At 47.8% G+C, this 21753-nt stretch overlaps 3 protein-coding genes across 3 annotated transcripts; 2 read left to right on the top strand and 1 right to left on the bottom strand.

Annotated features, from left to right (window-relative positions):
* Positions 1–3361: 3361 nt before the first annotated feature.
* On the bottom strand, positions 3362–5950 carry LOC112641325 (heat shock 70 kDa protein 1). The gene has a single exon (XM_025418242.3). The coding sequence runs from the start codon at positions 5569–5571 to the stop codon at positions 3646–3648; it is 1926 nt and encodes a 641-aa protein (XP_025274027.1). The 5' UTR covers positions 5572–5950; the 3' UTR covers positions 3362–3645.
* Positions 5951–6048: 98 nt separating this feature from the next.
* Positions 6049–9870, top strand: LOC112641324 (heat shock 70 kDa protein 1-like). The gene is given in 4 exon segments (XM_025418241.3): positions 6049–6113; positions 7622–8969; positions 8971–9222; positions 9224–9870. Coding segments are annotated over 4 exon segments (1986 nt in total). The 5' UTR covers positions 6049–6066; the 3' UTR covers positions 9563–9870.
* Positions 9871–11438: 1568 nt separating this feature from the next.
* Positions 11439–20954, top strand: LSM2 (LSM2 homolog, U6 small nuclear RNA and mRNA degradation associated). The gene is made up of 6 exons (XM_035697870.2): positions 11439–11446; positions 11665–12214; positions 12786–12853; positions 19962–19992; positions 20101–20160; positions 20450–20954. The coding sequence occupies exons 1-6, from the start codon at positions 11439–11441 to the stop codon at positions 20573–20575; spliced, it is 843 nt and encodes a 280-aa protein (XP_035553763.2). The 3' UTR covers positions 20576–20954.
* The last annotated feature ends 799 nt before the right edge of the window (positions 20955–21753 follow it).

Genomic DNA, 21753 nt, shown 5'->3' with positions numbered 1-21753 from the left:
CATCTCTTGAATCTCCATTTCCATACTTCGGGACAAAGGATAGATAGATAGATAGATAGATAGATAGATAGATAGATAGATAGATAGAGATACAGATATAGATATAAATATAGATATGCCATTCCCATAACACTGATTTTCTTCAGAAGCTATTTACTAAAAGATTTAGTGGGCTCTGAAGACCACCACATAAACTCCGAAAAATGCTCTTATGGAATGTTGACTGAGGCCATTTTATTGATCTATTTAAATATTTTACTTATTTGACAGAGTGAGAATACAAGCAGGGGGAGAGGCAGAGGGAGCAGCAGGCTCCCCGCAGAGCAGGAAGCCCAATGCAGGGCTGGATCCCAGCACCCTGGGATCATGACCAGAGCTGTAGGCAGACACTTAACCCACTGAGCCACCCAGGTCCCTCTAAGTAAGACCATTAAAAAAAAAAGGGGGGGATCCTTGGGTGGCGCAGCGGTTTAGCGCCTGCCTTTGGCCCAGGGCGCGATCTTGGAGACCCGGGATCGAATCCCACATCGGGCTCCCAGTGCATGGAGCCTGCTTCTCTCTCTGCCTATGTCTCTGCCTCTCTTTCTGTGTGACTATCATGAATAAATAAATAAAATCTTTAAAAAAAAAGAGATTAAAGAATAAAAAATTAAGAAATTTTAATTAAGACAATTGAGTAGAATTCACAATGATCTATCCAGTATATTCACAATGATCTGCAAACACCATCTCTATCCTGTTCCAAACAACTTTGTAACCTCCAGGGGTTACAAAGGTTAAAGGGGTTCACTCCCCAAGCCTTGAGGATTACTGTAGGGCCTTTTCCAACAAGGGTTGTGAAGGGGATTATTTCTAGAATGCTAGCAGCTAGGATGTGATGTATCTCAAAGGGAAAGTACGGCATGGGAAGGAAGCCTGTAGTAGGTCTTCTCTCTTCTAAGTTGCCCCTGTTGTCAATCCTAGTGTTTATCTAATTGTTTAGGATCCTATATAGACCAAGGGGTACTGACTGTGAAACCTAAGATGGAAACAACCCAGAACTAGGCACATTAAAAAGCAAAAGCCTAGTTTACCTGGGACAGTCTGGCAGAAACTGAAAACCAGAGTTGGAACCCAGGATTAACCCCTTTGCTGAACTGGAATTTTTTTTTTAACTACTTAGGTAATTTTATTTAAAAAAATATTTTATTTATTCATGAGAGACAGAGAGAGGTGGAAACATAGGCAGAAGGAGAAGCAGGTTCTCTGTGGGGAGCCTGATGTGGGACTGGATCCCAGGATCCCGGGATCATGACCTGAGCCAAAGGCAGACCCTCAACCACCAAGCCAACCAGGTGCTCCCACTTAAGTAATTTTAGTTAAGCCAGTAACATTTTTTTCAGGCCAAATGGGAGCATGCATTTATTATATTTTTTAGGATTTTAAAAAATTGTATTGAAATTCAATTAACATCTAATGTATTTTTCGTTTCAAAGGTAGAGGTCAGTGACCCATCAGTCTTATATAATACCCAGTGCTCATTACTTCACATACCTTCCTTAATGTCCATCACCCAGTTAACCCGTCCCCCCACCACCACCCCCAGCCTTGCCCTCCGGTGACCCTCAGTTTATTTCCTATGATTAAGAGTCTCTTATAGGGCCGCCTGGATGGCTCAGCGGTTGAACATCTACCTTGGGCTCACGGCATGATCCCGGCGTGATCCCAGGGTTCTGGGATGGAGTCCCACATCTGGCTCCCTGCAGGGAGCCGGCTTCTCCCTCTGCCTCTTTCTCTCTGATGAGTGAATAAATAAAATCTTTAAAAGTATACTTAAAGGAGGGATCCCTGGGTGGCGCAGCGGTTTGGCACCTGCCTTTGGCCCAGAGCGCGATCCTGGAGACCCGGGATCGAATCCCACATCAGGCCTCCCGGTGCATGGAGCCTGCTTCTCCCTCTGCCTATGTCTCTGCCTCTCTCTCTCTGTGACTATCATAAATAAATAAAAAATTAAAAAAAAAAAAGAATAAAAAGTATACTTAAAGGGGATCCCTGGGTGGCTCAGCGGTTTGGCGCCTGCCTGTGGCCCAGGGCGCGATCCTGGAGTCCCTGGATCGAGACCTGCGTCGGGCTCCCGGCATGTAGCTTGCTTCTCCTTCCTCCTGTGTCTCTGCCTCTCTCTATATATATCATAAAAATAAATAAATTTAAAAAATATACATATATTTTAAAAAGGAGTCTCTTATAGTTTGTCTTCCTCTCTAATTTTGTCTTGTTTTTTTTTCTCTCATCCCATGATCCTGTTTTATTAAATTCCACATATGAGGGAGTTAACATAACTGCCTTTCTCTGACTTATTTTGTTTAGTGTAATATTCTCTAGTTCCATCCACATCTTGCAGATGTAAACCAGTGACTTTTAAGTCTCCTGTGTTCACCTGGACAAGTTAAACACTACCTCACCTCCGAGTGGTGGAATAAAGATTCATAAACACATAAAAGGCCCTAAAACAGCGCCTGGGACATAAAAGCACTGAAATATTGGGTCCTGGGGCACCAAACTAAATGACACTTCCTTGCAGATACTCACTGGATATTTAAAACATAAATAACTTTGGGAGAAATGTGACATTTCTCAGTAACCTCTCAGAAATGAGAACTATAGACTGCGGCATCAAGCCAGACTCTTTCATTTTAATATATGAGAACTAGAGGTCAGAGCGGCCAGTACATAACTGGGCAAGCCAGTGCTCACAGTTCCTCACTACTAATTTAGGACTCACCTGGTTTTTGTTTGTTTGTTTTTAAGATTTTATTTATTTGTTAATGAGAGACACACAGGCAGAAGAGAGGAGGCGGCTCCATGCAGGAAGCTGGATGTAGGACTTGACCCCCCAGGACTCCAGGATCACACCCTGGGCAGAAGGCAGGCACTCAACAGTTGAGCCACTCAGGCGTCCTGTCCTTCACCTGTTCTTTCATGCTGAAACCATTATGGCTTTGACACAAGTGAACTTACAGGAAAGGGCAGCCAGGAGCTTCCACCTCTGCCTCTCCCTTTTGCCAGCTTGTCCAGGAACATTCCTCATACACCCTTTCCCAGACACCCTTACGAAGGGTCAACACCCTCCCTCCCCAACAAACTTGAGAACACTAGGTCAGTAGCCCTTAAATTTTTCTATACCCACAAACCCAACCCACTCAAAATAAGCTGTTTTTTAAAAATCTCTCAAGAATACCATTTATCTAAAAGAAAGGGATTACAATGGGCTTTACTTCTCCAGATCCCTGGCCATTATCTAAGATACAAAGTACACCATTCAATTTTAAACCAAAGAGAACCTATCCAGACTCTTCTAATCTCAAAATAAAACACAGAAGCAGGCAAGACAAATGATTGAGTTTATTTACTCTGCAAAAATCAGTTATAACAAAGGCCCAGGTTCAACGTCAATACTACAAAAAAGAAAAAAAATGGCAGTATAAATTCTTCCTACATTTGGACTCTAAAAAAAAAAGGAACTTCATAACTTCACCAAAAGACAGTTGAAACTTTGCAAACAACTTGCAGAGTTGAGACTGATGAAACACAGACATATAAGGCAATGTTAGAATCCTTAATCCTAACCGTTTCTGACACAAACAGGAACAATCTGGGGAAGAAGTCCTAATCCACCTCCTCGATGGTGGGGCCAGACCCAGAGCCCCCTTTGGGAGCCTGAGCCCCAAAGCCACCAGCCCCAGGACCACCCGCTCCCTGGTACAGTCCGGTGATGATGGGGTTACACACCTGCTCCAGCTCCTTCCTCTTGTGCTCAAACTCGTCCTTCTCCGCCAAGGTGTTGGCGTCCAGCCAGGAAATCACCTCCTGGCACTTGTCCAGCACCTTCTTCTTGTCGGCCTCGCTGATCTTCCCCTTGAGACCCTCGTCCTCCACCGCACTCTTCATGTTGAAGGCGTAGGACTCCAGGGCGTTCTTGGCAGACACCCTGTCGCGCTGCACCTCGTCCTCGGCTTTGTACTTCTCGGCCTCCTGCACCATGCGCTCGATCTCCTCCTTGCTCAGGCGGCCCTTGTCGTTGGTGATGGTGATCTTGTTGGCCTTGCCCGTGCTCTTGTCCGTGGCCGTGACGTTCAGGATGCCGTTGGCGTCGATGTCGAAGGTCACCTCGATCTGGGGCACGCCCCGCGGCGCCGGGGGGATGCCGCTTAGCTCGAAGCGCCCCAGTAGGTTGTTGTCGCGCGTCATGGCCCTCTCACCCTCGTACACCTGGATCAGCACTCCAGGCTGGTTGTCCGAGTAGGTGGTGAAGATCTGCGTCTGCTTGGTGGGGATGGTGGAGTTGCGCTTGATCAGGGCGGTCATCACGCCCCCGGCCGTCTCCAGCCCCAGCGACAGGGGCGCCACGTCCAGCAGCAGCAGGTCCTGCACGTTCTCGGACTTGTCTCCCATCAGGATGGCTGCCTGCACGGCCGCCCCATAGGCCACCGCCTCGTCGGGATTGATGCTCTTGTTGAGATCGCGGCCGTTAAAGAAGTCCTGCAGCAGCTTCTGCACCTTGGGGATACGGGTGGAGCCCCCCACCAGCACCAGGTCGTGGATCTGGGCCTTGTCCAGCTTGGCGTCGCGCAGGGCCTTCTCCACGGGCTCCAGGGTGCTCCGGAACAGGTCGGAGCACAGCTCCTCGAACCGCGCCCTGGTGATGGACGTGTAGAAGTCGATGCCCTCGAACAGGGAGTCGATCTCCAGGCTGGCCTGGGTGCTGGACGACAAGGTCCTCTTGGCTCTCTCGCAGGCGGTGCGCAGCCGCCTCACGGCTCGCTTGTTCTGGCTGATGTCCTTCTTGTGCTTCCGCTTGAACTCCTCCACGAAGTGGTTCACCAGCCTGTTGTCGAAGTCCTCCCCGCCCAGGTGCGTGTCCCCGGCCGTGGCCTTCACCTCGAAGATGCCGTCGTCGATCGTCAGGATGGACACGTCGAAGGTGCCCCCGCCCAGGTCAAAGATGAGCACGTTGCGCTCCCCCTTGCCGGTCCTGTCCAGGCCGTAGGCGATGGCGGCGGCAGTGGGCTCGTTGATGATCCTCAGCACGTTGAGCCCCGCGATCACCCCCGCGTCCTTGGTGGCCTGGCGCTGCGAGTCGTTGAAGTAGGCCGGCACGGTGATCACCGCGTTGGTCACCGGGTAGCCCAGGTAGGCCTCGGCGATCTCCTTCATCTTGGTCAGCACCATGGACGAGATCTCCTCGGGGTAGAACGCCTTGGTCTCCCCCTTGTAGCTCACCTGCACCTTGGGCTTGTCCCCGTCGTTGACCACCTGGAAAGGCCAGTGCTTCATGTCCGACTGCACCACCGGGTCGCCAAACTTGCGGCCGATGAGCCGCTTCGCGTCGAACACGGTGTTCTGCGGGTTCAGCGCCACCTGGTTCTTGGCCGCATCCCCGATGAGCCGCTCGGTGTCGGTGAAGGCCACGTAGCTGGGGGTGGTGCGGTTGCCCTGGTCATTGGCAATGATCTCCACCTTGCCGTGCTGGAACACCCCCACGCAGGAGTAGGTGGTGCCCAGGTCGATGCCGATGGCCGCGCTCTTAGCCATGCCGGCGTCCCGCTTCCCTGCCCGCGCTCAGGCTCACGTTCAGGTTTCCGAAAGGCGGTCGGGCTCCGCGACGAGGAGGAGCTCGGTCTCTTCTCTTCGGCAGCTGCGGACGCAGCGGGTCTGCGAAAGGAAAGGTGCTGGGGCGGACGCCGCCGAGACGCCGCGGTGCCTGCGCAGCTTCGCTGTGTGGCCCCGGCGGGGCGGCTCCGCGCTTATAGCGCTGCCCAGCCCCGCCTCTTCGGTCCCCAGCCAATCACGGGGCTCTGCGGGGCGGCCGGTCGGGAAGATTCCAGCGGTTTCGGCTGGCGTCCCGCCTCCGGGCTCCCTGGGGCCAATGGGCGTCCAGGACGCCGCCCTCCCAGAACTCTCCAGACTCTTCTAGGGGCTCGCTGGAGCTGGCAAGGCTTGGGGAGGTGGGAGGGGCTGGAGGGGCTGGCAGGGCTGGAGGCGGGGTGGGGGCGGTAGTGATGACGCCGCTACCCCAGACGCGTTACAATGAGGGCGCTGCCTCTGACATCATGGGCTAGCGAGGAATCAGGCTGGTAGGACAGGACCGAGTCCGCTCAAAGTTGTAGGGCGGGGCGGGTGGGGGGTGGGGGAACACCGGCTGCGCAGTTTGGATGTTGACGGAGCCCCCACCGAGAGGGGCTCCGCAATCAGGATCTTATCAAACTGGATCGAAGGCGGCGGGACAATAGGTGAGCCTGGAGGGCTCTCCTTGAAATGGAATGGCAATAGGCAAGATTAATAGATCCATTTGAGAAAGTGCTGGAGGGTTCTGTAGTTTCCGTCTAATACGGGGATATTGACCAATCAGGGTAGGGGAGTCCTTTGGTAAGTGCCAAAGTGCGTGGAACTTGTCAGAGCTGCTGGAAAGAGGTGGAGGAGCTGAAATGTTTGTGTCTTCAGATGGGCGTTTTATCCAGAGGAGACTGGGGAAAGAGATTGCCTGTCGTGCTCAATCTCATTTGAGAAAATTTGTGAAGGGTTTGATCGGGTTCCTAGCAGCCGTTTCAGACTGGCCCAATATTACTCCCAACAAATAGAGGGTGAAGGAGCTGTGGAAGGCAGCGAAACCAAAGGGTGGAGATCAGTGTCTCTTGAAGAGACCAGAACATAATATAATCTTAGTTCTGCAGGAGACAGGTACAGTCTCAGAATAAAATGTCACAGAAAAGAAATGGGACACTTGAATTAGTGCTGTGGAAATTGAACACAATGTATGCCAATTGCCTCCCACTTACTTCCAGCTTGCTAGGTATACTTTAGTCCAAAAAGCACTGTGTGAAAGAAGGAACTGGAAAAAGATACTTGTACACCAGGAAAATACCTGTACTCCGATTTTATGGCAGCATTATTCACAGTAGCCATAGGGTAGAAGCAGCCTGAGTAGTATTCATTCCCAAGGAGGGCATATGTATTATATACATATAATATACATATAATTCTTTTTTATATACATATAATTCTTAAGAAATAAACACTGATACATGCTGTAACACAGATGAACTTTGAGGGTATCTTTTTATTTTTAAGAAATTTTTATTTCTTTATTCATGAGAGACACACAGATAGGCAGAGACATAGGCAGAGGGAGAAGGAGGCTCCTCACAGGGAGCCCGATGTGGGACTCGATCCCAGGACCCCAGGATCACAAGCTGAGCCAAAGGCAGACACTCAACCACAGAGCCACTCAGGTGCTCCTGAGGATATCTTTCTAAGTGAAATAAGCCAGGCACAGAAGGTATTTATTATATAATTCTATTAATTTGAAGACTTACAGTAGTCAAATTCATAAAGAGGAAGTACAATAGTGGTTGCCAGGGATTGGGGGGAAGGGGAATGGAGAGTTGTTTAATGAGTATTGAATTTTGGTTTTGCAAGTTAGAAAGATTTCTGGAGGTTGGTCAACAATGTGAATTACCTTACTGCTGAAAACTGTGCTTAAAAAATGGTTAAGATGGTAAATTTCAAATTATGTGTATTTTACCACAATTGAAAGTAATTTAAAAAGCACTCTGCCAAAACTGTATCTCACTTTTTTTCTCAGGCCTCGGAAGACCATGGCTGTTGCTAAGGGAATGGCAATCGGCATCGACCTGGGCACCACCTACTCCTGCGTAGGGGTGTTCCAGCACGGCAAGGTGGAGATCATTGCCAATGACCAGGGCAACCGCACCACCCCCAGCTATGTGGCCTTCACTGACACTGAACGGCTCATCGGGGATGCGGCCAAGAACCAGGTAGCCATGAATCCCCAGAACACTGTCTTTGATGCCAAACGTCTGATTGGCAGGAAGTTTAATGATCCTGTAGTACAATCAGACATGAAACTTTGGCCTTTTCAAGTAATTAATGAAGGAGGCAAGCCCAAGGTAATGGTATCCTACAAAGGGGAGAAAAAAGCTTTCTATCCTGAGGAAATCTCTTCTATGGTACTGACAAAGATGAAGGAGACCGCTGAAGCTTTTTTGGGCCACCCCGTTACCAATGCTGTGATCACTGTACCAGCTTATTTCAATGATTCTCAACGCCAGGCCACCAAGGATGCAGGTGTGATTGCAGGTCTCAATGTGCTAAGAATTATCAATGAACCCACAGCTGCTGCCATTGCATATGGCTTAGATAAAACTGGTCAGGGAGAGAGACATGTCTTGATCTTTGATCTAGGTGGAGGCACATTTGATGTGTCCATTCTGACCATAGATGATGGAATTTTTGAAGTAAAGGCCACAGCCGGAGATACACACCTGGGTGGTGAGGACTTTGACAACAGGCTTGTGAGCCACTTTGTGGAGGAGTTCAAGAGGAAACACAAGAAGGACATTAGCCAGAACAAGCGAGCGGTGAGGCGGCTGCGCACCGCCTGTGAGAGGGCCAAGAGGACCTTGTCGTCCAGCACTCAGGCCAACTTGGAAATTGATTCACTTTATGAAGGCATCGACTTCTACACGTCCATTACCAGAGCCCGGTTTGAAGAGTTGTGTGCAGACCTGTTTAGAGGCACTCTGGAACCTGTGGAGAAGGCTCTTCGGGATGCCAAGATGGATAAGGTTAAGATCCATGACATTGTGTTAGTAGGGGGTTCCACTCGTATCCCTAAGGTTCAGAGGCTGCTGCAGGACTACTTTAATGGTCGTGATCTCAACAAGAGCATCAATCCCGATGAGGCGGTGGCCTATGGGGCGGCTGTGCAGGCAGCCATCCTGATGGGAGATAAGTCTGAAAAGGTACAAGATCTGCTTTTGTTGGATGTGGCTCCCTTGTCCCTAGGGTTAGAGACAGCTGGGGGTGTCATGACTGTCCTGATCAAGCGCAACTCCACCATCCCCACAAAGCAGACACAGATTTTCACCACCTATTCAGATAACCAGCCTGGGGTATTGATTCAGGTGTACTGAGGGCGAGAGGGCTATGACCCGAGACAACAACCTGCTGGGGCGTTTCGACCTGACTGGAATCCCTCCTGCACCCAGGGGAGTGCCCCAGATTGAGGTGACCTTTGACATTGATGCCAATGGTATTCTCAATGTAACAGCCATGGACAAGTCCACGGGCAAGGCCAACAAGATCACCATCACCAATGACAAGGGCCGCCTGAGCAAGGAGGAGATTGAGCGCATGGTTCTGGATGCTGAGAAGTATAAAGCCTGAGGATGAGGTTCAGAGAGAGAAAATCTCTGCAAAAAATGCTTTGGAATCTTACGCTTTTAACATGAAGAGTGCTGTGAGTGATGAAGGCTTAAAGGGCAAGATTAACGACTCTGATAAAAAGAAAATACTGGATAAATGTAATGAGGTCCTCTCGTGGCTGGAGGCCAATCAACTGGCTGAGAAAGAGGAGTTTGATCATAAGAGAAAGGAATTGGAGCAGGTGTGTAACCCAGTCATCACAAAGCTCTACCAGGGAGGATGCACTGGGCCTTCCTGCGGGACGGGGTATACTCCTGGAAGGGCTGCCACAGGCCCCACCATTGAAGAAGTAGATTAATCTTATCTGAAGATGGAGGGTTCTAGGGTGCCTCTAAGTTGAATTTTGTTCCCCTCATCTTCAAATATTGTTATGATTCTTGAATTGACTGGTTTTGAACCTAAGTTAACCATCCTTTTCGGATGCTGACAAAAGAGTCTTGTATACCATCTTTTCACAATCCCTGTTTCTGACTCTTAAGAAAACTAGGCCGCCCTTTGAACCATTTGATGAATTTGAATGTCTGTTATTTATTTCCAACTTCCCCATCTTTCTTCTTCTTATGTGGATGGTTATTTGTCACTCAGTAAATTTGTTCCTAAAACAAATTTCTTCTGGTATCTTGATTTATTAATTATTATTATTCAGATTTTATTTATACATGAGAGACAGTGAGGCAGAGACATAGTCAGGGAAAAAGAAGCAGGCTCCCTGCAGGGAGCCTGATGTGGGACTCAATCCTAGGACCCTGGGATCACCACCACTTGAGCCAAAGGCAGACGTTCAACCACTAAGCCACCCAGGTGCCCCAGGTTTTATTATTATTATTATTATTATTATTATTATTATTTAGGTTTATTATTTTTAAAGTTTCTTTCTGTTTTTTTTTATTTATTTGTTTTTAAAGACTTTTTATTTATTTGTTTTTAAAGACTTACGAGAACATATGTACATGCACTAGTATGAATGAGCACGCTGAAGGGAGGGGCAGAGGGAGAGAGAAACCCTAGCTGGAGCACACTAGACTCAGATCCCGAGGCAGGGCTTCATCCCACCACCCTGAGATCATGACCTGAGCAGAAACCAAGGGTCAGCCACCCAATTGACTGAACCCACCAAGAGCCACTCTTTTTATTTGTTTAAGTTTATTCATAGAAGTCATCTCTAGACCCAATGTGGGGCTTGAACTCGTGACTCAGAGTTGAAGAGTTGAGTGTTCTTTCGACTGAGCCATCCAGGCACCCCTCTTCTGGTATCTTTAGACTTTGAGTGTAAGGATCTTTATTTATTTATTTTTTTTAACTTTTATTTATTTATGATAGTCACAGAGAGAGAGAGAGAGGCAGAGACACAGGCAGAGGGAGAAGCAGGCTCCATGCACCGGGAGCCCGACGTGGGATTCGATCCCGGGTCTCCAGGATCGTGCCCCGGGCCAAAGGCAGGCGCCAAACCGCTGCGCCACCCAGGGATCCCTTTTTTTTTTTTTTTTTAATTTTTTTTTTAACTTTGTAAGGATCTTTAGACTGAGTTTACCTTGAAATGTAAGGCAAAGAAGAGCTAGCTCATGGAGACAGTGCGTTTGTGGTCTGATTGTGATGATTGTAGATGATTCATTAAACTGGTAAGGGGAAAGTATTCAAATTTTCATGAGCTAATTGTTTCAAGCAGGAAAGTAATTTTTGATCATCAGGCACCTTTAGCTCTGGCCACAGCAATTGCTAACTATAGTTTCTGCTTACACTCGGTGATAGACTGGTTTAGGGGCTTAGGGCTCAGCTGGGGGAACAAACTTCTGCCTGATGTCCTTATGCCACTTATAGGTGGGGCCTAGGAGATCCAACATCTATCTGTGCGCTCAGAGAGTCTGTTATTACATCCTTGACGTGCCAAAAACAGTTTTACGACAAACTGCTAAGGAATGGGTACTTTTCTGCAAGATGAGAAAGGGAGGATTTAGTAGTCATATTCTTGAAAAAAAAATTTTTTTCACCTATTGTGTCATAATATCACATATTTATAAAACTCTTAGGGGTGTGAATATAGAAGCCTGTGTAACTCTGCACTTGTGTCCCTGTGTTTGAGGGGGCATATTTGGAAGTGAAATGTTAGAATAGGAATTTCTACCCAAGCAAGCTTCTGTTTGGTTTTATTCAGTCCTTTCCAGGGTAGCCTAGGTATGAGGGTGTAAGAAATATGGACTGAGAGTGCATCCTTGGGAGAAACAGATTTATCGGGAACCTCTGACAAAATCAAGATTAGTGTTCAGGCTCTTGATCTCAGGGTTCTGCAACATTTTATTTTTTAAACTTTTTATCCAAGTGTAACGGATATAGAAAAATGTACAAATCAGGAGTTTTCGCAAATTCCTCGACAGTTTTCTTTGTTTTTTAAGGATTTATTTATTTATTTATTCATGATAGACCTAGAGAGAGGCAGAGACACAGGCAGGGAGTGAAGCAGGCTTCTTGCCGGGAGCCCGACGCGGGACTCGATCCCGGGTCTCCAGGACCACGCCCTGGGCCAAAGGCAGGCGCCGACCTGCTGAGCCCCCCAGGGAGCCCCTCCTCCACAGTTTTCAATAGCGAGTCCGCAGGGGGTGAACACCCTCGACGGCCCCGTCAGAAAGAATCCCCCGAGCACCGACGCGCCCCCTCACGGCCCCCGCGGCCGCTCGGACTCGCGCCTGCGCGCTGGGAGCCCGCCACTCGGGAGGAAGCGGGAGGGCAGGAAGGCCCGCCCCCTTCCCGGCTCTCCCCTGCCGTCTCTCCTGGAGCTGCGAGCCAGCCGCGCGCTTCTGTCGCTGCTCGGAGCTCCCGGCGCTTCTTGCTGCGCCTGCGCGGCCCCGTCCGGCTCCCCACGTGGGTCGCCTCCTGGTTGCCGCCGGCCCCAGGCCCGCGGGTCCCGGCCCTCGCCTCCCCGGTCCCGTCGGCGTCCCGCGTCTGGAGCGCCATGGTAGGTGTCGTGACGTCACAAGGGGGCGCCCAGGGGCGCGCTGTCCGGCCGGCCGGTGGGAGGCGGGCGGGAGGGAGCTAGGCTGAATCCTCCGGGGGCGCCGGGGCTTTCCCTCCCTTCTTAGTTCCAGCGCTTCACATTCGGAGGGGCGGGGAGACACGTGGGAGCAAGTGGAATTTTTTCTTTTCTTAAGCGGGAACGAAACCATGAACGCGCGGGAGAGTGAGGGACCGCAGGGGAGGGAAAGCTAGAGCTCTGGGAGTGTTCCCGGGGCGGGGCCGGGCTCCGGGAGGGTGCGAATGGGCTCCTTGAACAGCTCTGCCCAGTGCGGCGGGTGGGCAGGACCCCAGGACTGCAGGGCCATTGAGAGGTGCACCCAGAGCGCCCAGGGCTGCAGGGCACAGCGTCTCTCGGGAGCCTTAAGTCGGGGACTCAATGAAGTGTCGTCCCTGTCCGCACTTTACTGGGAAGTTTGAGAACTGCCGGAGGCGGCGGGTTCCCACAGAGGGTGGGACATTCCTCCTCGCTGTGTATCTGCCCGTATCATGGTTTCCCCCCTCTCGCCCAATAGCTCTTCTATTCCTTTTTCAAGTCCCTGGTGGGCAAGGATGTGGTCGTGGAACTCAAGAATGACCTGAGGTAGGTACCTTTTCCACCAAGTCGGTAGGACTTGGGTATATGCCGGTCTCTGGAACCTCTTCGACGAGTAGTATTTGAGGGCTGGCCCAAGTGGAAGAGATAGAGAAGAAATAAATGACCTGTGCCTTAAGCTTAAAGTAGCAGAGAGCCGTCAGAGGGCAGAGGCATCAATAACGTTTTGTTTTGTTCTGTTTTTACAAAAGGAACATAGTTTTTTTTTTAATATTTTTTAAACTTATTTATGATAGTCATATAGAGGGAGAGAGAGAGGCAGAGACATAGGCAGAGGGAGAAGCAGGCTCCATGCACCTGGAGCCTGAGTGGGATTCGATCCCGGGTCTCCAGGATCGCGCCCTGGGCCAAAGGCAGGCGCCAAACCGCTGCGCCACCCAGGGATCCCCTGTTTTGTTTTTTCTGATTAAGCTATTTACTCCTTTGACCCAGCTTATAGAAATGTACGAACCCGGCATCTGGATGGCTCAGTCGTTGAGCATCTGTCTTCCGCTCAGGGCGTGATCCCAGGATCCTGGGATCGAGTCCCGCATCAGGTTCCCCACAGGGAGCTTGCTTCTCAGTCTGCCTGTGCTTCTCTCTGTCTCTCATGAATAAGTAAAATCCTTTTTAGGAAAAAAGAAAGAGGGCAGCCCGGGTGACGCAGCGGTTTAGCACCGCCTTCAGCCCAGGTCGTGATCCTGGAGACTTGGGATCGAGTCCCACGTCGGGCTCCCTGCGTGGAGCCTGCTTCTCCCTCTGCCTGTGTCTCTGCCTCTCTCTCTTAATCCTCTCTGTGTGTTCTCATGAATAAATAAATGAAATCTTTAAAAAAAAAAAAGGAAAAAAGAAAGAAAGAAAGTGTATGTATCAGTTCCACAAGTAAAGCTGTATTACAGAGGTGTTTGCAGTTTTATTTGCAGTATCCAAAAATTGGAAATAAATAGCCATCTATAGCAATTGGGTTAATGAAATTAATTAAGTTGTGGCACTTCCATAATACACAGCTGTCGCATAGGAGTAAGGTGTATTGGCATGGCTATTCCAGAATAGTAAATGTGGCACAATCTCCATTTTAAAGAAAATGTAAAGGATAAACCAAAGACCAATGCAGTCCCTTATGTCTATTGTTTTTACATCCTCTACCCACTTGTATCATTAGCTCCTAATTATCATCTAGGACTTGGAGCAAATGCTGTATTCTTGGAGAGACTTTTTTCCTGGTCCATTTAGCCAAGTAGTGTCTGTCATGAATTTTCTTCCTAGTGAGTGCTTCTCAAATTGTGATTTTTTTTTTTTAAGATTTTATTTGTTTATTCATGAGAGGCATCAAGCAAGAGAAAGCGAGAGGCAGAGACACAGGCAGAGGGAGAAGCAGGCCCCATGCAGTGAATCCGATGTGGGACTCAATCCTGGGTCTCCAGGATCACAACCTGGGCCAAAGGCAGCAGCAAACCGCTGAGCCACCCTGGCTGCCCTCAAATTGTGATTTCATAGAATTATGTTTATTGCTTACAGCCTGTCCTCCCTACAGGGCTTCCCTACATGTTTAAGCTCACCTTTGTGTACCTAATGTCTAGCATAGGCCTGGCATATAGTAGGTGCTTAATAAATGTGTGCTGAAAGAAAGAAAAAGAGCCACACCTGGGTGGCTCAGCAGTTGAGCATCTGCTTTCAGCTCCTGGAGTCCCAGGATTGATTTCCATATCGGGCTCCCCACAGGGAGCCTGCTTCTCCCTCTGCCTATGTCTCTGCCTCTCTCTCTGTGTCTCATGAATAAATAAATAAAATCTAAAAAAAAGAAAGAAAGAAACATTGGCAACATTTGAGAACATCCTATCAACGAAGCAATATTCTGAATACTTTACACTTATTAACTCATTTGAACAAAGCACTATTCTGAATACATTTATTAACTCATTTTATTTTCATAACATAGGATATATACGATTGTTGCTATCTTACATATGAGGAACCTGAAGCACGGATGGGTAAAGAAACTTGATCAAGTTCAAGTCTACAGGGCAGCCCTGGTGGCTCAGCGGTTTAGCGCTGCCTACAGCCCAGGGCGTGATCCTGGAGACCCGGGATTGAGTCCCACATCAGGCTCTGCATGGAGCCTGCTTCCCCCTCTGCCTGTGTCTCTGCCTCTCTCTTCCCTGTGTATTCTCATGAATAAATAAATAAAATCTTAAAAAAAAAAAAAAAAAAAGCTCAAGTCTACACAACTAGTGAATGAGATGGCCAGAATTGAAGTCCAGTTCTGTCTGATGTGCGCACATTCATACACTCTCTCTCTTTTAAATGAAAAATGGTCAGTTAGAGAGAGACAAATACCATCTAATTTTGTTCATATGTCGAATTTAAGAAACAAAACATGAACATAGGGCGGAGAGAAAAGAGGCAAACCAGAAGACAGACTCTTTAACTGTAGAGAACAAATGGGATTGCTTAAGGGGAGGTGGGCAGGAGCATGAATTAAATGGGTGATGGGTGTTAAGGAGGGCACTTGCTGTGATGAGCACTGGGTGCTCTATGTAAGTGATGAATCACCGAATTCTACACCTGAAACTAACATTACACTGCATGTTAACTGGAAATTTAATAACTTGGAAAAAATAAAGATAGGGTCATATTCTTTATGCAACTGTGAAACTTGCTTTTCATTTGGCAGTATGTTTTGAATATTTTCCATGTCAATAAAGCTGACCTTTAACATTCTTTTTTTTTTTTTTTTTTACCTTTAACATTCTTAATGTCTGTATGACATTTCTATTAGCTGGCTGGAACTAATCTAATCAAGACTTTGCTGTTGGATATTTAGGCTATTTCCAGTTCCTTTTACAAATGATGCTGCCCTGGACATCCTTGTGTATGCATCTTTGTACACATTTCTTTCTTTAGAAAAAAAAATCCTTAAAAAAATCCTTTAAATGGAGTATACATTTAAAGTATTGTTAGAGGATCCCTGGGTGGCTCAGCGGTTTAGCGCCTGCCTTCAGGCCCAGAGCATGGTCCTGGAGTCCCCCAATCCTGTGTCGTGCTCCCTGCGTGGAGCCTGCTTCTCTCTCTCTCTCTCTTTCTCTCTCTCTCTGTCTCTCATGAATAAATAAATCTTCAAGAAAATTAAAAAATAAAGTATTAGTTATTATTTGACTGTCCTTTTAAAACTTTTAATTTTTTTCAATTTTTTAATGTAAATTGCAGTTAACATACAGAGTAATATTAGTTTCAGGTATAGACTTTATTGATTCATCACTTTCATACAACTCCTGGTGCTTATCATAGTGTCTTCCTTAATATCTAACTTTTTTTTTTAAGTTTTCTTTTTTTAAGATTTTGTTTATTTATTTATTTGAGAAAGAGGCAAAGACACAGGCAGAGGGAGAAGCAGGCTCCTTGTGGGGAGCCGATGGTGAGACTTGATCCCAGGACCCTAGGATCATGCCCTGAGCCGAAGGCTTAGATGCTAAACCACTGAGCCACCCAGGTATCACTTTTAAGATTTTATTTTATTTTATTTTATTTTATTTTATTTTATTTTATTTTATTTTATTTTATTTTATTTTATTATTTTATTTTATTTTATTTATTTTTTATTTATGATAGTCACAGAGAGAGAGAGAGAGAGAGGCAGAGACACAGGCAGAGGGAGAAGCAGGCTCCATGTACCGGAAGCCCGACGTGGGATTCAATCCTGGGTCTCCAGGATCGCGCCCTGGGCCAAAGCAGGTGCCAAACCGCTGCGCCACCCAGGGATCCCTAAGATTTTATTTTTATTTTATTTTATTTTTATTTATTTTTATTTTTTATTTATTTATTTTTTTTACATTTTTATTTATTTATGATAGTCACACAGAGAGAGAGAGAGAGGCAGAGACACAGGCAGAGGGAGAAGCAGGCTCCATGCACCGGAGGCCCGACGTGGGATTTGATCCCGGGTCTCCAGGATCGCGCCCTGGGCCAAAGGCAGGCGCCAAACCGCTGCGCCACCCAGGGATCCCAAGATTTTATTTTTAAGTAATCTCTACATCCAGTGTGGGGCTCGAACCCACACCCTGAGGTCAAGAGTCATATGCTTTACCTGACTGAGCCAGCCAGACATCCCTCCTTTAGAAACTTTGAATCAGTGTATCCTCCCCTCTCAACAATGTCTTCCGCATTTCTTTGTGAGTTAATTTTTTAGTGTGGGAACATTGATATGGTGTTGATGACATATCAATTGGGGCCATATAGGGAGAGACAAGTATGGAAGCCAAAATCACCTAGGCAATTCTGTGAGATAATTTTTTTTGGTTTTCCTCTTTTCTTTTTCCTGGGTTTTCTTTTCTTTTTTTAAAAAAATATTGTATTTATTTGTTCATGGGAGACACACAGAGAGAGGCAGAGGGAGAAGCAAGCTCCTCGCAGGGAGCCTGATGCGGGACTCGATCTCCAGACCAGGATCATGTCCTAAGCTGAAGGCAGAGGTTCAACCGCTGAACCGCCCTGGCATCCCTCCTTCATGGGTTTTTCTACATGGCAAGAATAACTTATATTATAGCCTCATGTCCTAAAACAGGAACTTACAAGGTTTGAAGGTAGTCTGTTGGGATGGGAGAAGAGCTCTTTCTCTTGCTTGTTGTCAGACCATTGTTGTGGCAGATCTTGTTAAGGGACTGAATGAAAAGACCCCACCTATGCAGTTCCAGAACTTCACTCCTGCAGATGGTAGCAGGGTGTTGTCAAAGTCTTTTCAACAGCTAGGGATGTGGGGAAACCACCCACTGAGGCAGTATGTCTCTCAGTGGATTGTATTTTATTTTTATTTGTTTTTAAATATTTTATTTATTCATTCATGAGACACAGTGAGGCAGAGACTCAGGCAGAGGGAGAAGCAGGCTCCCTCCAGAAAGCCCCATGTGGGACTCAATCCCAGGACCCCAGCATCATGACCTGAGCCAAAAGCAGATGCTCAACCACTGAGCCACCCAGGTACCCTCTCAGTGGACTTTAAATACTTGGAATTTAACAGAAATTGGGGTCCAGCAGAACTGCCAGTTTTATTTTTGGCAAGACAAGGACTCTTTTCTTTTCTTTTCTTTTCTTCTTTTCTTTTCCCCCTCCCCTCCCCTCTCCTCCCCTCCTTCTTCTTTTCTTTTCTTTCTTTTCATCCACAAGAGAGGCAGAGAGAGGCAGAGACACAGGCAGAGGGATGAGAAGCAGGCTCCATGCAAGGACTCGATCCCAGTATTCCAGGATCATGCCCTGGGCCAAAGGCAGACGCTCAACTGCTGAGCCACCCAGGTGTCCTGGCTTTTTTTTTTTTTTTTTTAAAGAGAGCAAGAGAGTGCACAGGAGAGGTTTTGTTTAGAAATGGGACAGGAGGAGGAGGAGGGAGAGAAGGCTCCACACCCTGTGCAATCCCCATGTAGAACTTGATCTCAACCTTGAGATCATGACCTGAGCGGAAATCAAGAGTAGGACACTTGACCAACTGAGCCACCCAGGCACCCTAGGGAGAGTGAGCCTTAAGCAGATTTCATGCTGAGCACAGAACCTGACACAGGGCTCCATCTCACAACCCTGAGATCATGACCTGAAAGTGTCCAAAACCAAGAGTCTGACGCTTAACCAACTGTGCCACCCACACAGCCCAGAACATTGCAATCATTTCATTTAAAAATTTTTATTTATTTATTTATTTTATTTATTTTTATTTTATTTTTTTAAATTAAAAAAAAAATTAATACCCCCCCCAAAATTGCAAGGGCAATTAAAGAGTTATTCTTAGGGAAGAAAATATGGACAACCTTTAGCTTAATATATATGCACTCAACACACTATACTAACCTGTGGTTCTTTTTTTTTGGTCATAGACTTATAAAACCTTGGAGCATACCTCTGTTTGAGAACCACCATTCTTTTTCTTTTTTTAATATTTTATTTATTTGTTCATGAGAGACAGAGAGAGAGGGTCAGAGACACAGGCAGAGGGAGAAGCAGGCTCCATTCAGGGAGCCCAACGTGAGACTCAATCCCGATCCGGATCCCGTGTCTCCAGGGTCAGGCCCTGGGCCCAAGGTGGCGCTAAACCGCTGAGCCACCTGGGCTGCTGCCTGAGAATTGCCATTCTAAGGAATGTAGAATCTGCTGATGACCTGCAGGGTGGTTAGGGTGGGACAGCCAGGATGGAGGCTGCCTTGGATTGAGGTGTAAATTAGATCTTGGCTTGTAGAAATCAAACTAGAGGGTGCCTGGTTGGCTCTGTAGTTGAGTGTCTGCCTTCTGCTCAGGGCTTGATCCTGGGGTCCTGGGATTGAGTTCTACATGATGCTCCCGGCATCGGGCTCCCTGCATGGAGCCTGCTTCTCCCTCTGCCTGTGTCTCTGCCTCTCTCTCTCTCTGTCTCTCATGAATAAATAAATAAAATCTTTAAAAAAAATTAGAATTATAGAGATGTTAGGAAAATGTCACCAAATGATGGGGACTTGGGTCATGGAGGATTTGAGGTTGTGAGATAGCGTTGAAGCCATTGACAGAAATGAGAGAAGCTGGGAGAGAGGTAACATGACTTGGAGCCCTTCTGAGAACATTGCTTATTCACAGTTCAGAGGGCCCTGGGACGGAGGAAGGGGGAGGACATACATCCCTGTGCCTGCATCAAGAACAGTGTGCAGCTACTTTGTCTAGTTGACATATGGGGTCCCGAAGCAACAAATGTTTGAAAATAGCTGATGGTTTAGGGGATCAGACAGATGTGGACGCAAGTCCTCTAAACTCAGGCATGTTACGTGATCTCTGCGCCCCTTGTTAGTAATAGCTGCCTTGTGAAGTAGCTGTAAAGGTGGCAAACACTAGGTGGACCACGGGCCTAGTCTGTGCAGTTGTTTCATGCTCACTGGTAAGAGTGCAATGGTTTTAGGAGAGGAGATGTGAGGTCTAAAATAACACGCTGCAATAAAAACTTCATCTTCCTTGCTCCTGGGCTTAGGAATGCCCCCTTTTGGTTCTCCTTTTCTGGCTTCCTCAAGTCCTTGACTTTCCCCAACTATGTTCTTACCCATGCTCTGAAGTCATCTCTCCATTTGATTTTGGTGTAAACTGATGTGGTCTTTTCCTCCCTCTCCCCCGACAGCATCTGTGGAACCCTCCATTCTGTGGATCAGGTGAGATACGTAGGAGCCCAGAATGGGGTCTCGGGGAAGAAGAGGGGAATTTCAGGGCTGGGTACCTGCATCTAGTCTTTAGAGCTAATGATGGTGTTCTTTTCTTAGTATCTCAACATCAAACTAACCGACATCAGTGTCACAGACCCTGAGAAATATCCTCACATGGTGAGTTGGCAAAAGTGAAGAGGAAACAAAAGGACATGCCTGGGTGGATAGCTATTTGTTTTTTAAGATTTTGCTTTTATTTATTTGAGAGAGAGCTCATGAGCTGGGCCAGAAGCAGAGGGAGGGAGACAGGTAGACTTGGTGCTGCAGAGTGCAGCATCCAACTCTCCCAACCCTGAGATCCCGACCTGGCAGAAATCTAGAGTCAGATGCCCAACCGACTGACCTGCCCAGATGCCAGATAGCAGACATCCTTAAGGATGTTTTCTATTTATCTCTCTTGTTCTAGTTGTCAGTGAAGAACTGCTTCATCCGTGGCTCAGTGGTCCGCTACGTGCAGTTGCCGGCAGATGAGGTGGACACACAGTTGCTGCAGGATGCAGCGAGGAAGGAGGCCTTGCAGCAGAAACAGTGATGGTTCCTTCTCCCTTCCCTTTCCCTCTTCTGTTAGTGACCTTTCACCTCAAGTCACAGCCTGGGATTCCTCCCTCCCATATTTGAGGGGGATTTTTTTGGTCTTTTTTTTGTTTGTTTTTAAAGAGTGGAGGCTTTTTCTTTAAGGGATGAGTGGATGAGAATATTAATAGTGGGGAGTAGCTCTCCTCTGTTGAGGAGGGGACGATAATAGGCTAGGGAACTGCAAAGCCTGCCTTGTCCTCAGCACCTGCCTTTCTCACTCCTTCCCTGGATATGGCAGGAGAATCTCCTAGATCTCTCCAGGGCAGCATGTGATTCATTTGGGGGATGGAAGGAATCTGTCCCGCATCGGGAATAAACTTATGATGCACATTTGAGTTCTGGTTCTGTGTGTTTTGGGAAGGGGCCCGGAGGGTGAATTCATCTAAACTCTGCTCCTTTATTACCGCAGTTAAGAATCCCGCCCAACTTCCCAGCATTATCTGTCATTCTTCTCCATGGTGTACATCATAATACCTCACCTGGGCTACACCAGGTTTCTTGAACATTCCCCCACCCGTGTGGCCTGCCTACTGTGGTCTTCCTGCACTGGACCCACAAGGAGAACTTGCTGCCTTTCCATCTCTGTCCCGTTCACCTGACAGTTAATCTTATGAGACACCAAAGTGCATTTGCTGCTGCTGGATTGGTTCCTGAACCCAGCCAGATCACTACACTCTTTTTGAATATAACAGATCAATGCAAGTGGTAAATATTTTTTTAAAGATTTATTTATTCATCAGAGAGCGAGAGAAAGGCTCCATGCAGGGAGCCGGATGTGGGACTCGATCCCGGGACTCCAGGATCACGACCCAAGCCAAAGGCAGCTGCTCAACCGCTGAGCCACCCAGGCGTACCCAAGTGGTATATTTTTTTGCGGAGTTAGGACTGGGAACTAACCGGCTCACTTGGCAAACAGGAGTCTCCTCTAGAGACGAGTTCTCAGCACCAAAGGAGCTGACGGCCGGCAGGCGGGACGCCTGCTTCCGGGGGGGGAGAGGCCTCGGGAGGAGGCTGCGCGCCCCAGGCCCCCGCCCGCCGCTTCCCGGGCTGCCCGCTGGGCGCCGCCCTCGCTCCCTCCCTCCCTCCGCCCCTCCCGGCCCGGCCTGGCTCGAGGACCCGCGCGGGCTGCCCGCG

Source organism: Canis lupus, chromosome 12 (assembly GCF_003254725.2).
Source record: "Canis lupus dingo isolate Sandy chromosome 12, ASM325472v2, whole genome shotgun sequence".
Taxonomy (NCBI): Eukaryota; Metazoa; Chordata; class Mammalia; order Carnivora; family Canidae; genus Canis; species Canis lupus.
The sequence above is the reverse complement of the archived record's forward strand: the minus strand, read 5'-3'. Positions and strand labels throughout refer to the sequence as shown.

Bases quoted from the DNA above. Each gene is read 5' to 3' on its own strand.
- LOC112641325 (XM_025418242.3), bottom strand. From the start codon at position 5,571: ATGGCTAAGAGCGCGGCCATCGGCATCGACCTGGGCACCACCTACTCC.
- LSM2 (XM_035697870.2), top strand. The intron at 12,854-19,961 runs GTAGGTACCTTT...CTCCCCCGACAG, and splicing joins GAACTCAAGAATGACCTGAG to CATCTGTGGAACCCTCCATT. The intron at 20,161-20,449 runs GTGAGTTGGCAA...CTCTTGTTCTAG, and splicing joins CTGAGAAATATCCTCACATG to TTGTCAGTGAAGAACTGCTT.